At 30.3% G+C, this 18,623-nt stretch overlaps 1 protein-coding gene across 2 annotated transcripts in view; it reads left to right on the top strand.

The window, feature by feature from the left end:
- Positions 1–18,623, top strand: part of LOC106461586 (ubiquilin-1-like) — an 83,190-nt gene that overhangs the window by 44,418 nt on the left and 20,149 nt on the right. For both annotated transcript variants that reach the window (XR_002611016.1, XM_013921428.2), the window contains exons 7-8: positions 6,255–6,383; positions 6,871–6,997. Coding sequence is in view for 1 of the 2 variants with exons in the window: in XM_013921428.2 (XP_013776882.1) it covers positions 6,255–6,383; positions 6,871–6,997 (256 nt within the window). In the remaining variant the exon portion in view is untranslated. The remainder of the gene's footprint in view (positions 1–6,254; positions 6,384–6,870; positions 6,998–18,623) is intronic.

Genomic DNA, 18,623 nt, shown 5'->3' on the forward strand with positions numbered 1-18,623 from the left:
CACCTGCTTGCTTGATGGGAAACAGGCTCTCCTTGGATGAAATCCTTCAACAATTGGGGATGCTCATCTTTGAAGACCTCCCATTTTCACTCTGCACTACAGGCCAGAGACTTTTGTTGTGTCTTGCTTCTAACCATTGTGTAAGTGGCTGTAGTGCTGGTTGTGGGAGGACCAGTAACATTATTCCCAGATTGGTTTTGGTCATGAGTGTCTTCTTCACCTGAGAGTAGGTTCAGGATCCTCATATAACAGTAAATTCAACAATGCTGGTTCCTGTGGATGGTGTTTGTGGATGATTGTCATTATGTCTTCTTCTGGGGTAGAAGCAAAAGATGAAGCAAAGAAGAGCAGCAACGCTTCATCAATAGAGAGATTCTTCTTCTGCTTCAGATACTCAACATTAGTTTTAGAAGGCATCTAGGAAAATTTTAGTATGTTATTAATATTCGGTTGATATAATGAAAACATGATATACATATACATTTGAACTACAGAGCTTAGACTTAAATTGTTCTAAGAAAACATTTAACAAATTAAATTAACAATTACATTTGTACTGTTTGTCACAGTTAAGAGTATTTTGATAGGCTAAACAAAATGTATCAATTGTTACACAACATCTGTTATGTATAGTCTGTTAGAACAGTAGCTTACATAATGTAAACATAAATAAAACATAAATTGTAGTAAATAATACCTAATCCATAATGCTTGGATGCTTACACTGTGAAGCAAAAATGTGTATGCCATTAGAAAATATAGATGGTTTAGAAATTGAAAATAATCTTACAGACTTGGCAAACTGTCCAATGTAACTTTATGGAATGATGCTCTTTCTGTAGAGTAGAATATTTTATTGGTATTGGTAACTAAGCTGTCTTTTGGTCTAAAAAAATATGAAATTTTGAGCTCACTAAAGTCTTACCTTACTGCTTGGAAAGAAAAAGATTGCTGCCCGAATTCTCCATAGAGACTGAGAAAGCCACTAGGGGACATTCTGAGCTTTTGATTGGTTATTCACACAGCAGAGACAGAAGTAGGTGTACGTAAGCATTTCAAAAAGTGTAAAGAGTTGGGTGAGGTCACTGTGTGTGATTCAGTAAATGTAGATATATCTTGGCAAATAGAAAAGATAGGAGGTTCTTATTTTATATTCTAGCTTGTCAATATCATTATTTTGACTTTGTATTTGGACATCACAAACATCTAATTTGAACCAATACTGCATTCAACATGCCATATGATCCAGAAAAATTTATATTTAGGTGTATTTTTTTAATGTTTGATTTTAAATTAAGAAATTAACAAATGGATCATACTAATACTTGAATTATAATCTACAATTTGATACCAGACTTATTGACATAAATTCATACGATAGTAGTTCAATAAAATTTTTAATATGAATCAACAAATGTGATGACATGGCCTTTGACCCGTGTCAATAGGGTTAAGTACATGTTATTTCATTATCTGCATAAAAGCATACAATTTACTTTATGTGAGAATCAAAGGACTCAGATAAAATTGGTTTTTCAGTGTTGAAACTAGAGGAAAAATACATTATTGGTTATTGCTATTCTGGAGACTTGATTAACACAAAAAATTTACATTTTGTGTAAGTTTCAGGTAGAACTAGTACATATAAGTAATTTATTCATTTTGTCCTAAGCATCGTAAATGTTCCTTACATCAAATTGTAAGCTATAACTCCATATACTTTGTATGTGCGTATAATCATAATACCAGAAAATATACTGAAAACAATGAACCTGATGTAGATGTTTGTTATAACTAGAATTAGAATCTGTCAAAATTTATGAAGAACATGTGGTTTGAATAAAAGCATATATATATTACCTTATTTGAGACTCCCTTGTTATATGATCTTTTCACTGTTCACTCTGTAAAAAAAATACTTCATTAGTTATTGCTATCATGGATATTTAATGAACACAAAAAATTAATATTTTGTGTAAATGGCAGGTAAAAGTAATACAATTTAAACTTTTCCTTTGTTTTATACATAAAGTTGTGAGTGCTTCTGACATTACACTTGATTGAAAGATATCACTCCATGTGTGTTGGTGATATATATATATGTGTGTGTATAGACTAAAACATAAAATCAAAAAATACATGAAAAACTAATTTCAATAAAAGAACTGTTTAAATATTCATCATAAGCAATATGACATCTGTGAATATTTATGAATATTATGCATAAAAGCACATCTTACCTTATATTAGATTTCTATTGACAACAGGCTCTTACAAGGATTGTATGACTGGCTTTTTCCTAGTAACTAAACACATTTTTATTCATTTGGGAACCTTGAAACTTAGACTGCACATGAAAATAAATAAATATCATGTATTGGTTGTGAAATGACTAAACAGATTGATATAAAAAAATGGGGTGAAACAAAATGGGCACTTGGCAGAGCACTGCCACAGCAGGAGTGTGAATGCCCTTGAGTTTCGAATTCCAATATATCTGGCCTTTGAACAATTCTAATTGGAAGAATGTAACTTAGACTAATCTTTTAACTGCTGTAAAGTCACTTAGTTTGTCATTTATGGTGTCTGTATCCTTTGATAAACTCTTTTTTACAGTATGTACCATGTATTGATTTAGCCATGTGTCAGGTGGGTGTTATACAAAATTCCTGTACCATAACTTTGCTAAACATACTCTAGAAATGGAAGATAAAGTACTTTGTATTGTGACGCCACATACAAGAACATCTGCTAAAATATACTTGTTTGAAAGATCAAACAAATTGTATTCAAGTACGGTTCACACAATAGCATACATGTATTTTCTAACGACCATTTCTACAGTAATGTTTAAATGTGCTCACTGTAGATCAATGAGAGTGGCTGTGAGATACGATTACTTATGGCAAATGAACACGGTTTATGCTGTTGTCATCATGGTTTTGTTAGCACAATAGACCAAATTATGGGTATGATCAAGCAAACTTAAATAAAGATAAATATATTTGGGAAATAAGTTTAAAATGATATATGATATTACATTTGATAATAAAAAATACTTGCTTATTGTTTGGGTTTAGTTAGAAATATTATTTTTGGTCTTGTATGTTACTTAAAACATAAGAAAAGTGCGTGATTTAAAAAAAAATTAGAAATAGACAAAAATTAACACTTTATGGAATGATAAAACATTTTTATAGATATTTTTAGAATAATTAACTAAAACATAAATAATTCAAATCTGGAACAAATGTAAGTATTTTATTTATTTTCTATAAAAACTGTTTCCTAATGTAAATTCTGAAATTACATACTTTTAGGAAAGTTGTTGTTAAATTTCAAACAATTTCATCCATTAGTTTTATTTTAGGAATGAAATATAACAAGTGCAACATTACTTATTAAGAAATTAGTAGCCAGTAGTTTTTGGGTTAAATATGGACATTTTCTGCTTGTGTGATTTACTTTCACCATAGGAGCAAATATTCAACTTCCAAAAAAGTATACATTCCCCACATACTTTTTTGTCTTCTCATTACACTTTTTGTGTCAAGATCAAGATAAATAACTATTGACCTTTGTCATGTTTAGAAATGAGTATGTTTAATGTCATACTTACATGCATGCCATTGGTTGCAAAAATTCATTTTCAGTAACATTCATGACCAGTTGAGATTTTTGTGTTTTGAGTGTGTGTGTTATAGAGATAGGAATTTATAGTTATGTAAGTTGGGTTATGTTACTTTTGTGTTACGACTGGTATTTGTGGAAACATCAATAACCAATAGAGCTAAAGTTTTACATGTTAATACTACTTTTACTGACATTTGTTGCTGAAGTGAGAGCAAGCTTAGAAATTGTACATGGTACAGTAACTATAGAGAATAAAACTTAATTGTTTTCACAGTTTGAACAACAATAAACAGCTCAAAGTAATGCTGAGAACTATTTAGTCATAAAATTTCATGAGGTTTCATGTAAAAAATTATATCTTTGAAAATATAGAACATCAGTGACATAGCTTTTTTCATTTATTAGTAGTAACAATTTTATTTACCATTTAAATACATTCTTTGAATTTAGTGGAATATGTTTGGTGCACAAAAAAAATTACTGTTTAATAAAAAATAAATGTATTCCTTCTTTCGATTTAATTATCAGTGCTGCATATTTGATACAGTGTTTTGACTTTGGAATATTTTTTTTAAATGTGTTTCAAGTGCACAGTTACTATTATTATGTATACTATTCTTAATTATAATTGTCTCGGTAATAATGAGAAAAAATGAACTTTATGTGTATCAATACAAAGAAGTTCAGTATATAATTTTTTCCCATGATCAGCTGTCTCATTACTGACACACCAATTCTTAAATTTTTTAAAGCCATTGAAACAATTATGTACAAATTTCTGTGAATACATTGATAATTTGTAATGCTCTTGGTTGAGGTACTACTTTAAACATACATTGCAGAACAAATTTCTAACTATGAATAGTAAACTATTTCACAAGAACAGGTAAGTAATATTTACCAACCTTAATATATTGTAAACAATTAGCAGAGCAAAATATTTTTCTATATCATTGTCACATTAGACTTCACTGTAAATCAACTTGCAATCAGTAAATTCATAGTGCAAAATGGCTGAAGCTTCGTCATACCAAAAAGTATTACATCAAATGTAAAATAACCAAAACAAAAGGTTTCACACGATAGTCCATTTGTAATAATTCTAAACTTAAAACAACTTCTCAAATTGTCTTGAAAATTCTCTCCTATGTTCATATGCATTGCAAGTGCACATTACAGAGCAACAAAATCAAAATATTAAAGTATTATCAATTAGTGTTAGACATTCTGTAAAGGATTCACATAGCTGTAGGTTATAATGAATTGATTAAATATGCACAAGTAACACTGATGTTTTTTACACTTCATTTCGATGTAGTTTCAAAGCCTTAAAACGATTATATGATAGTGATTTTTTTTCAGGATAGTTCTTTGTCATTCTATCTTTTGTTATCATTCAGTTTTGAAAATTGTCTTTCAACTAGTTTTTTATGTAGCTCTTCACAACAGCCTTGAACCTTCCTGTCTTCCTTACCTAGTGAGATGGCATGGTTTTAAGTGTATTTTAGAGAGTGTTGCCACTAGTTACTGACAGTTTATTTAAAATCATACATGTTAGAGACAACACAAACTTTAGTACCCAGATAGAACTTGACATGTGACTGAAAAAAGGAGCTCAAGAAGAGAGCTAAAAGAACTTAAGCTTCACTCATGAGTTTTTGCCAGATGCTATCTCTTGATATTGAATTAGATATCATTATTAAATTGTATTTATGTTAGTGATAATACCAGTTTTGGCAGCAAATGCAGAACTTCACATCTGATTAAGAGGAGGGAGTTCAAGAATAGAATAAAACCTATATCACAAGTTTTAGCTAGCTGCCATCTTTTTTTTAATGTTAATCTTATTAGATTATATTTGTTTCTAAATTCTTGTGTATAATTTCCATGATTCTATAAATGAAAGAAGTATTTACATGTTGGTTTCATGTTAACAAACTCACTCTTATATGAACAAAAAAATTAATTTCATAAATTGCTGCTTCTAAGATGACTTGATGTGATTTACTAATTGTATAATTAGTTATATTAATTATGCAAAGAAAATTTGGTGTGATATTACTGTTTACTATTTATAGCACTAAGGATTATTAATTTACCTAGGGAAAATTACATGTATATTAAAAGTTTTAATAGGAATAGTACTTTCATGTAACATGAGGTATAATTCTAATATTTTTTCTGATGTTGATGGCTCATTTCCATTTATTACAAGACAAAAACTAATGTCTTAACACTGTTCATTCTGGTTTTCATTTTTGTGATTATGGAAGCAAGAAGAGTTCTGAAATGGTTCAAACAGGCAATTGTTTGTCTTGTACATATATTCATGTAAGGTATAAAATGTTTCAGAGTGACTTGGTGGTTAATTGGGAAAATTAGTGTAATAGATGCAGTCATGCTTTTATCCATGGCATTACTAGTGAAATAAGTTACCACTGAAATTTCAGTATTTATGTTCCTAACATTTGGCAGTATTCCAAAATAGCATTTGTTTTCTCCTTGTAAGCAATTCCAAATTTAATATATAGAAATGGTGTATGTTCTTTCATGTAAAATGTATGAGACACATATAAATCACAAATCACACATTAATTTCTGATTTTTATTACTTCATCAAGAGAAATCCAGAAATTAATCACATGTTGAACAATCCTGATTTGCTGCGACAAACAATGGAAGTTGTGAGAAACCCTGCTATGTTACAGGAACTAATGAGGAGTCAGGATAGGGCACTCAGCAATATAGAGGTAAAAAGATAGGTTTACTATTTTCCAGTTTTTTATCATTAATATTTTTTCACCAGAGTATATTCCCTAAATAAGTTATATAGTTAATGAAAACAGTGAAATTAGCAAGCATTTATTTATTCCTTTGGAAGTAATAAAATATACTTTAAAAAATGACTATATCCAGATTACTCGTCTCTGGTACTATATGTACTTGCTGGGTGACAAAAAAAAGAGCCCCCCAGTGGCACAGCAGTATGTCTGCGGACTTACAATGCTAGAATCCGGGTTTCGATACCCGTGGTGGGCAGAGCACAGATAGCCCATTGTGTAGCTTTGTGCTTAATTACAAAAAAAAAGATCTAATTCCTAGCAAACAAATTATGAGGTGACCTAATGTTTACAATAGAATTTAGTTAGCAACTGAAGTCCAAAAATAATTTATAATGTGTTATCTGTGTTTGTGAATAATGTATATGAATGCTAATAAAAGTTCTTAATTTTGCAGAGCATACCTGGTGGTTATAATGCTCTCAGACGGATGTATACTGATTTGCAAGAACCAATGCTTAGTGCTGCTCAAGAGCAGCTTGGAGGAAATCCATTTGTTGCCTTGATGAATAACAACACTGAGAGTAAAGTGACTTGCATTAATTACTTTATTTAGTTTATTCAGTATTTTTTCCCATCCTCTGTTGTAAAATAAAATTATAATATGAAAAAGTTATTCAGCTGGTATATAATTTCTGTACCATTTTTGAATCTTTGTAGTGTTTAGAAATGCATAGATATTTTTATCAATATAGCACTAGCAGTTTGAGCCAAGGTTCTGTATTGTAAATTCAGCTTTAACCTTATGTGTACCAGTGGTAATATTAACCTATCCTAATGTTTAAGGTGAAACTGCAATTTTTTATCTGTTGAAGATATTTATATACAGAAGTGCAAAGTAAAATAGAATTAGAAACTGAATGAAATTAAGATGGTATTTCTTTATCATTCAATGATAGTGCTCTTTTAAATATGGAATTCATTGTTGTTTAATTCTATTAAGATCAAGATGATTTAATCAAATTAAAAAAAAAAACATCACACGTGTATTTGTTTCTCAGTTTCTTATTCCCAGTTCCTTACCTTATATGTTGCAGCTCCCACTATCTTGTAACTTTCTGGTAGTTTCTCATTGTACCACATAATATGAGCATTGTGTTTCTTGGTGTGTATATTTTGTTATTCATTAACTCTTTCAATACAGGGTCAGTCGATTTGATGGATCACGTGACCTCTTTGTACTCATTTAAAGTCTTTATAGATTTAATATTTCTAACATTCATTATAATTCACGAAATTTGGCAGTCTTGCACTTAACATTATAAGTCTTTCACATACAAAAAAAATCATATTTTTTAGTGAACTATTTTTAATAAACTAAAATAAAGATTTGTCCATGAATATATTGAATATTTGTTTTGGCTCCCCCGTTGGCACAGCGACCTCCTAGATACATTTCAAACGTTTTTTTTTTTAAGTAAAACTTGGATCATTCAATTTGACTGACCTTGTAACCACCAACAATAAAATCAAAATAAATCTAAATCCCCCCCCCTTTTTTTCTTGGGGGGAGGGGGGAGATGACTTCAAATTGTAATATGAAACTACATTCCTTTATCCTAAGTAGCTTTAAGCTCATAACAGTATACATCTATTTATAATTATATTTTATTGTTTTATTGCTCTCTGAATCCTGTCTAACTACTATTTGTGCCATTATAAGTTGTAAATCACTTGGGGGTCACGTGCAGCTCACGTTACGCTATTGAATAACATTACCTATGTGCTACTCGCGTGCATGCCTCGTGAAACATTTTTATTATATTATTATAATTATTTGTTTTACCTAATCTAATCTCAACTAACTTAAAAAAGATCCATTTTTTTACATATTAGTTACTTTTATAATAATAAATAAAGGTTAAATATGAAAAACAAGTAATAAAGTACTTACCCAATCTTTTTTTTCTTGTTGTTGATTGTTGAAGATATGTAAGCCTACTATTTTATACTAATGGTAGTAATGCACTAAATAATTTTCATTTATTTAAATAATGGACCAAAGAACATAGACTAATAACATGCAAAAAGTAGACAATTTCATCTAATTCAAAATTTTTCAGGCTTTCTAACTATGTGACAAGAGCTGTTACAAATTCATCCAAGTTAGTCATCAAGTTTCTCACATGTACATAGCTTGTACTGTGAGTGAAATTGGCTATTATCTGTTCAGAACACAAAGTTATACGATACGTCATTTGATAGATGAAAACCTTCACTTTCTATGTTTATAGATAATGTATAGTTAAACATAAGATAGAACTATTAACAAATCTTGAAAGAAAGAATGTGACAGGTGGGTGTGATAGGAAAAGTCTGATTTTTCTATTCAATAACTCTGTAACCAAACAAAATTGAGGGCTATAAAAATTATGGTTTGTTTGAACAATGATGATTCTATAGAATAATTTACGTTTAATGTCGTACTTTTTCAAGGGTTGGGGGATAAAATAGAGAAGACAAGATGCCTGGAGAAAATATGTCACAAGTGTCACACTAGGGGAAATTCAGGATTTTGTTTAATATTATGCTATAGAATTAGGAATTTATATACTATTAAAATATAGATCATTAGCTATGATTTTTTACTATACTAGTTGGTATAACATGAAAAAAAAGTAGTTTAATATAATTTTGAATGTAAGACACTAAAACTTTCTGTCATGCATAGTAAAGGATACCTGGGGCGAAAGGGTTAATAAGCATTATTTACCATCTTATATGGATAAAAACTTCTATGCATGCCACAAACCTCTTGCCTCTCCTCCATTGGAAATGACTCATTCAAATCATCATGCAATAACCTTCCACCCATGAGAGAACCACACACTCGTTACGCATTTGACTCCCTCTATTTAATTCTACCAACTTTTCACTTCTTATTAGGCAGTGCTTGTGTTTAGAGGTTTCAGATTTTTCTCTCGTGTGCTTCAACCTTGTAACTTTTAGCAGTTATACTTCTGAAGTGGTTTTTTAATCATTTTTTGATTATATAGCTGACAAATTTATTTTCAATTTACTTTCCAGTCTTTATTTTTGCTTTGTTTTCTTGCACATTTGTATTTATCTTTCAAACAGTTTGTTTGATTTATTATTTACCATGAATTCTGAGGTTAATGTGGCCACTTTGGGTCTCACATTTACTATAAGCACTTTTTCACTGGCCGCGGGTGGGGTGACCCATCATTGGATTTATGTGCGATTATGTGTTGAGAGATTAATCATTATATGGGTCAACCACCTTCTCCTCAAGTTTCCTTACTTCCTCATGAACAATCTGAACCCGTTCATTCTGATGAAGATTTTGATAGCCTTTTTCCACCAGTGCATTTTGCCGTGTCTTCCTATGCTGCACCTGCAGAATCAGCTAGGCCTAATTTGGCATTTTTTAGATACAATTTCTTAGATGTGTAATATTTTATCCCTTTCCCCGATTTCCTACGATCCTTGTCTTCTTTTGTTGTACTATTATTTAGTTCTCCCACCTTCCCCGGATATTTAGAGTTCATGCTGAGCATTTTGCTTCCTCATTGGTTGAGGGTGCCAGTGTGCCTAATCCCCCTATTAGCTATGGATCCGTTTGCTTTGGTATACCATCATGCAGACTGTCCATTTCTAGACTCTCAGTTGTTGGTGTATATTTTGCACATTTAGGGGGAACATTCTGATTTTCCAGTGCATTTATCCCATGCCTAGTTTCACACCTTCATCTTATCCTTACTTCCCTTTCACAGTATTTGTGTACCGTACATCTCTTTTCAGAAGTTATGCACCGAAACCTAAGGGTTTTTTTGAGGGACAACCTCTCCCTTATTACTTCCATATTGGCTTGTTTGTCATCCTCGGCCTTTGTCTTACACACGTGGTTTCTCTGTTATTGGGATTTTCTGGGTTGTGATGGGTCCTTATGACAAGTTCGTTTGCCACCCACTTATTTCGGGAATTACGTATATACCCTTTACATAGGCAGTATGTTTCCAAACATATCCCAGACACCTTGGAATCGTGCGGATTCTGTGTGACCACACTCTACCCTTTCTTCTTTGGTAGCTCGTTTGTTGCAGTTGGAATCATGATAAGTGCCTATTCCTGTTTCCCATCCTAGTCCTTCTCAGCTGTTACCTATTCCTTCTTCCAGGGGTTCCGTATCTCATCATTTCCTTCGACTTAGTTTGGCACGAAACCAACAGTACTGTGACAGGCTAGTCATTGGAGTTTCGACTATACTGCTGATTACACCAAATTTATTTATTTGAGGATTAACTCTAGGTAACTTACAGTTAGAATAAAGAAACGTATTCCAAGACTGACATTACACAAAATACATCAACATTTTCCACATGGTATATACTTTTAACATCAATAGTTAAACATTTACTAAACCGTTAGTTTCTCACAACTCTACTTTTCACTTTTCAGTTAACACTATTAACCAATACGTATATAATATTTCTCTCTATTATAAGCATTAACTTCCTTTAGTAAACTACATTAATTGAACAAGAAAGATAGCAATTCTATACTTACAACAAGGTTAGCTCTTTGGAGAACCTCAATTCTTCCTGGAGAACTGATTTTTAGCTCTAGACATGAGTTTTTATACTATAATTTCTCTGAATTCTTTTGACCTTCCAAGTAGTATTTCTAACTACCCACAAGTAGTTCTAACTTATCAGTGTAAATGGAACATTTTCACTTTTGGTCTCAGGGCTGGGGGTTTTCATCTGATTGACCCACTGTTCTTTATATTGCGGAATTTCTTACTTGGCTTTTTTATCAGAGATCCTCTGTCTCCTCGATTTCCGGTTATAAAGTGGCTTTATTCCACACCTACCGTTTTTCCTGATACTGTAGAGTTTCTACCTCTCTTACACCCTCCCTGTTGATCCATTCCTTCCAGATTCATCATCCTCCGCAGTGGGCTGCCCTTGTGAATTGGAATGTTAATTTGGTTCTCCAATGCCTCACTTTGCTTCCGTTTGAACCACTTTCCATGTGCTCCTTGTTTCATTTTTCCCTTAAGACTTATTTCCTTCTTCTATTAGTCTGTGGATGTTGGAAGTCTGATTTATTTGCTATTGATGTTTCACATACTCTTTATCATCATACATATCTTCTCTTTTATCTGGTAAAAAGACCATATAACCAGTTTGATGTTCATTTTTAAGGTATACTGTTTTTGCTATTTTATTAAGTATCTCAATTAACTCTGACTATGGGGCTGGGTGCATTGCACTCAATTTATCACCACCAAAGTAACCACAAGAGTAGTCATACAATAACTTTTGATATTGTATGTGTATCTTCATAAAATTTCATAGATTATCAGTAAGCATTACAAGACTCTTGTACACAAAATATCTGTTTTTAATTAAGTATTAAGATTTTTTAATTAAAAATTTGCTATGAAGTTTTCATTTTAGAATGTTGACTATCAAACATGCAAAGTAATTTTGTCAAAATTCATTTGCGTAATCTCTGTAACCTTCTAAATAACAATCAAACGTTTTTCTTAGAAAAACTTTATATTTTATCTGTTATTTTTTCTGCCTTAACTCTATACAGGGTTGGTTGATTTGTCTGACCTCATAACCACCATAAAAATTAGGATATAGATCTAAATTACCCTTTTTTGTTCTAGAATGACTGCAAATTACAACAAGAAGGCACAGATGTTTATTCTAAATAGTTTAAATCTTGTAACAGTATACATCTATGTATATTTATAAATTTTTTGTTTTATTGCCTTTTGAATCATGTCTGACTAATAATCTCACCACATAAGTTTTGAATCACACGGAGCATATGTAGCTTATGTTACCATATCGAATAGCATAAAACTGTCCCTTACAAAGTACAAATACCTCTTAATCTTAGTACAAGCGTACCAGTATTTTATAAGATACAATCACATTTTGGTTACCATACATTACATTTGTAAATATATTATTACTATTTACAAATAAATTCTTAGATGTCAGTTATTTTTCTTAAATCAAAGAAGAGTAAATAAAAAATATATAAGCAATGATCTCTACTACTTATGATGTTCAAAGTTTTTTTCTACTTGTGCATCATACTGCTAAGCGTTGTTAAATTTTGCATGAGGAAGGTGTAAAAAAACAATTTTTGTAGATTTTATATATGCATTTTGAAATAACAAAAAAAAAAATAAGATTACTATACCAATATCACAAAATTCCACTGTAATTTATCAGGCTTCCTAGCTAAGCTGTAAAATATTTGTTTCCTATCACCATATCGCCTTTACAACTGCAGTTACTCTGCAGTTGTAATGATGGCTTTACCCCCATAAGTACTTTAGGAAGACTGACAGTATTACATGGTTCAAAATGTTTTTCTTCTTTTTCTTTTTTTTTTTTCAAAACCAAAAATCAGAAGCCTTATTTATAAAAGGTTCTAATTCATGTGCATGCTGTCAAGATATATGATAAACAAAAGATATATATAATTTTTTTTGTTGCACTTCTCCATTACCCATCAGCAGAGTGAGTTGATGAACATGATACAACTGATTCTTGGAAAAGTAATTACTCAAAAATCAGGAGAAAATGTATGGCAGTGTTTGCTTTGTAAATGTTTATCTAGCTACTGTTCATATATAGTCTCTATTTGTATGGTTGTTTCTATTAAAATGATAATCTAAATAGATCATCAATGTGAAGAGAGTCTCTTTTTTAATCATTATCTAGGAAAGAATTGGTATTTACCAAGTATAAATTTTATATCAAATATATTTTGAATTGAAAAGGGCATTAATTCCATAACTACCTCATAAAGTTACTTTTGTATCTCTGTTTACCTGTTTTCTCTATACAATTTTGATGTTTTGAATTTGTGATCATGCTTTTTCTAATACTGAATTCATGGTTATCATACTGGATAGAGCTAGGTGAATTAATCAGTATAACTGATTACCTGTAAACAATGATTATATCACTTAGTTTCTTGTGAAACTAATTGATTAATGTCATAACAATAACCAACTAATCAAATTTAGAGTTTCCAGTTATTACTGTTTTCAATTATTCCAACAGTCAGTTAATCAAAATTACAAATACATCAATTGTCATGAAAATAATTATCGAATTAAAATTAGGGTTTCTGATTATTTATTATTCAACTTATCTAAGTAATTGAAATATTGCCATTATGTTTGTTGTTAAACACAAAGCTACATAATTTTGAACTGCTGACTATAGGGAAGGCAACTGGCTGGCAGAACCTATTGCTAACTCTGGCTAACTGAATGTTAAATATAGTGTAAATTTATAGTCTTTTACATCATCATATGTTTCCAACTTAAAATTGGTTAACTGTATTTTTTAATGTTGTAAAAGTAAGTGCAGATCTGTGGAGCATCAGAACCTTCTCTCCATTGTTTTAAAGGAATTAATAGAAACAGCCAGATATCTTTACATTTCCATATAGTATTAAAAAAGAAACATTAGAAGTTAATATCTTTATTTGATTGGGCTATTAATTACCGTTAAAGATTTTTGAGGTTATCTTAAACTAACATAGCTGTAATCTACACCTTTCCAGTTAAGACCTAAACTAGTAACTCATTATTTCAAAAGTAATAAGAGCATCAATTACATGTTGCCATGGTAAATGTTCATGCCTTACCTTTTTCCAGATACTCTAACAATGTATATAGGCTTTAAGAGATTTGTTTTCATCAAAGTTAGTATTATTTTAGGACACTTGATGTAGACTTGTTACAGGATCAATTTTGCATTGTTTAGAAGTTAGAATTATCACAAGAAAGCTTTGTTTCATGTCGTTGATGTGTAAAGTAAGTGAAAATGCAATGGTATGACTGTATAAAGAACAACTTTTAAAATTAATTTGAAAATGGGCATCTTATTTACCAGTGCCAATCATTATTTTCTCAATATTATATATATATTTTTAACTATTTAATTTCAAATAAAAAGTTTGAAATTTTTTTCTTTGTTATTTTCATACCAATCACACATATTAGCTATGGAACTGCTGGATTGTAACCTGACTAAGCTAATTATTTACAAGATATATTGACTTTAGTTAATTAATTTAGGTTACTTTAGAACTGTATAGTCCACTTTGATTAATCCAAAACACCATATTGTTATAGTGAAGCAATTTCTTTTACATAAAAAAATACTGAAAAACTGCTTACAGTAATACACTGTTAACTTTTAGAAAGTTATCTGGTATCATAGCATTATTGAAAAATTAAACGTTACTGCAGCTAATATCGAGAAGTTAAATGTTGTTACTTGTTAACACAATAATACAAAATTATCTGAATAGTCTTTCTAATTTTATTCTTATACATTCCCTAATGGTTTTCAAACTTTGTAAGATAACATTATGCCCCCCAGTGGCACAGCGGTATGTCTGCAGACTTACAAAGCTAGAAACCGGGTTTCGGTATTCAATGTTATTATTCTAATTTTTATGTTGTTTAACTTTAAATCTAGGCCAACTGAAGAATATCAAAAATTACTAGATTTTACTTGATCTAAGTACTCATTTGTCTAATAAGTAAAATTTGTTTGATTATTCATTCCCCTTGGTTAACATTTGATTAACTGCATAGATACAACACTTAAAGTCCTAATATTATTGTAAACATGCTTATATGTAAGATAATACTGAAGTGTCTGGAATAACAAGTATGGAAATGTTTACACAGTATTTTTTGCAACAAGTGACTGATAAGTGAATATATCTTTTATTAATTATACATGTCATAAGACATTATGTTAGGCCTATTATTCTTTAAACATTACATTTGTAATCTAGAATTAGAAGAGTGTATAATAATAGTGTTTTAACCACATTATATCTCTTACATCCATTGCCATGATGTGTTTCTCTCGATCCAGAGCTCTTCAGGGTTTCTGGCATATAACAAACACAGTAATGATATGAGCACTGTTTTGATAAGCAATTTGTGGTTGAAATATTATTATTATACACTCTTCTAATTCTTGAAAATTCCTAATAAACTAGATTAGGAAAGTAATAAGACAAATAATGTCTTATGACAAGTATAATTAACTTTGCCAGCTTGTAAATGGTGGCCCAGCCACTACTGTGTTTGTTGTATCCCAGCCAGCCTGAATAGCTTTGGATTGAGTGAATTGTGTTATGAACAATAAATATGACAGGTGTAGTGTGGTTGAAGTATTATTATTATACACTCTTCTAATTCTTAAAATTTTCTAAGTGATTAGATTATTAAAGTAGTGTTAAAAAATAATAGCTAAAAAAACTGCTGTGGTACAATGAAATTGAAAACAAAAAATGGAAAAAAACTTATACCACGAAAAATGTCTAATGCGAAACAGATGTTTTAAAATTCACAAAAATCAACAGAAGAAGGGTGTCCCAGCCTGAAACATTGTGAATATTAAAACATCTATATCACATAAGCCATTTTTGTGGCATAAGTTTTTTCATTTTTTTGTTTTAAAAAAAATAATAGGCCTAACATAATATTTTATGATAAGTATAATTAATTATAATCATGCTTCACCAGTTTATAAAAGGTGTTCACACGATAAATATTTTTGTATGTAAATATTAAACATTGCAGTTGTGTTGCCAGTATGATAGATTTTTGTGTACAACGCTTAGGATTAAAAAAAGTAACTTAATTCTAAGTTATTGTGCCTGAAGTCTTAGACCAGGTTTCCTTTGGCTTTTCATAATTTTTTAACAACTGGATGAAATTTTTTGAGACAAATTTTAAAGTTACTTTTATATGATAATTCTAAATATATTTCAACAATTTTACTGAAAAATATTTTAAAACTTTTTGGTTTTTTTACATTTATTTTTAAAAAAAGCTCATATATTTATTTCTGCAAAAAAAACCCACTTGTCAACTATTTTTAGAATTTTTTTTATGTCCATCCCAAAAAATACATTTATTTTTGCTATTAACCTATCACACCTTGAGAATATATAGTCTATTTCTTGATTTTCAGTTATTTTCCTGAGCATTTTTTATAGGCCTTGATTGAAACCTTGTTATGGGGTCACATCAAGTGATTTGATTATTTACTAATGAAATACAGTTTTGACAACAGTTATAAAGAAAGTTTAACTATTGGATAGAGCAAGGATTACACTTAATACATAACATAGTAAACATATAGGTTTAATAGTTTTTTCTTACAGTTTCTGCAAATATTCCTTTCAGTTCTGTTCATTTGTGAATTGTGAAAGTACTTGTTTGTTAAATTATATCTGTTTGAAAGCTAGAGAATTTTTTTCAATGAGAAGACATCAGATAAGTTGAGATAAGGTAAACAACACAGTTTAGAGATGGGTTGAATGGGTAACAAAGAAAACTGTTAGAAGTTTAACACATAAACAAATGTACAATATTTGGAGAAGGTTTTGATATCAGGTACAAGTAGTTTGTCTAGACATAGGAATAAATGTACAGACTACAGTATAAAACAAATCACATGACTGGAGATTGCTAAGGCTTAATAACAGTACATTGTTGATGTTTGGTTCTTTGTTTAAAATAATGGTGTTTTCATTTTTTAATATATATTCTATGGTTTTATTGAGTTGCTATGTTTCTAAACAGGAAATTTTTTTTTATTATGTTCAAGTAAAATCAAATTGTCACAAATCAGATAAGTTTAGTTAAATTTGTTGAGTATGGTAGGCAACTACAAAATATTATGATGACTCAAATCTTTATTGAATATTATTTGTATATTGATCCTGTTCCAACAATGTACATAAACAAATTGATTAACTGGCAACTTGATTATTTCTAATTGAATTGTAATATGTTTTAAATATAAACATTATTACTCCTGTCGATGATTGTAAAATATATTTTCCTTATTTAATTACCAATCTATTTGACTTATGGGAGATCAGCATGAACTTTCTGTGTATTTTTAAAAACAAATATAATGGTGACTTTGCAGTGGTATTGAGTTAACAGTACTAGTGATTTGTTAGGCAAGTTGGAAATGTCCAAATTAACTTTTAAAAACATTGTAGCAAAATATTGTATTTGAGTGCAGAGAATGTTTGCTAATCGATTAATTGAATGTAATTGATTAATGAGTCCATACATTAATTGATTAGCAAATATCACTAATGCCCACTCTACTCATAGACCTGCTAGAAAGTTTTACAGTACGTATAGTGTATGGTTATTATAATGAATGTAACTTTTAGCTGTTGGAGAGCTTTGTTATAACTTTTTTAAGTGTAGTTTATAGTTATCATATTGATTGTAACACATGGAATTGTTGAAAAATTTTATGATAACTCTTCTTTGTACACAAAATTATCTAGAATTGCACTAGATGTAACTTTCTGACCAGGAAAGTTCTCAGTAACTCTTCTTGGTGCATAGAGTTAAATATTACTATACTGAATGTAACTCATGGGACAGTTGACAAGTTTCACAATAACTTCTTCAAGCACAAAATTTATGATTAGGCCTAGAAAAATAAAGCTTTGTTTCCTATTACATGCTGAAAAAATAGGGTAGGTGGCAGGCATTTTTTACATCTTCAAAAATAGGGTAGGCAAGCAGACTTTTTTGGTTGTTTTTTTAATGCAGACACATATTTTATGATATAAATGCAGTTGTAATATATCAGATTGTACTAGATGCTAAGCACTATCAGAAAAAGTATTATTTAGACATATGGTCACTACAGAACACTAACAGAAAGTTGTGTAAAGAAGTCAAGGTTGTGCATTTTGGATCAAATGTGACTAATGTGAGGTCCGTTTTGGCAAAGCCTAGGTGTTTGACTACATCACCCATTTACTATAGAGCACAGACATGAAGTTATATACAGAGTAAATGTTGACACTGTCCTGACATCATGACACATGGTTATACTTACTTTTGTGATATTGAATGTGTTCTGAACATGATTTTGACATGTTTGATGGCACAGTTTGTTAGGTTAGCTCATGATTCATTTTCAAAATTTAACAGAACATTTTAAAACTTTATTCAAACAAACATTAAAATACAAAAATAGACAGTTGGCATGAACAAAATAAAATACAGACTTGAATGCTGTTGCAGTATGAGGTACTTAATAATCTAAGTATATTGAGATTTTCAAAAGTCTTAAAAGT

This window comes from Limulus polyphemus, unplaced genomic scaffold (assembly GCF_000517525.1).
Source record: "Limulus polyphemus unplaced genomic scaffold, Limulus_polyphemus-2.1.2 Scaffold993, whole genome shotgun sequence".
In the NCBI taxonomy this organism is placed as follows: Eukaryota; Metazoa; Arthropoda; class Merostomata; order Xiphosura; family Limulidae; genus Limulus; species Limulus polyphemus.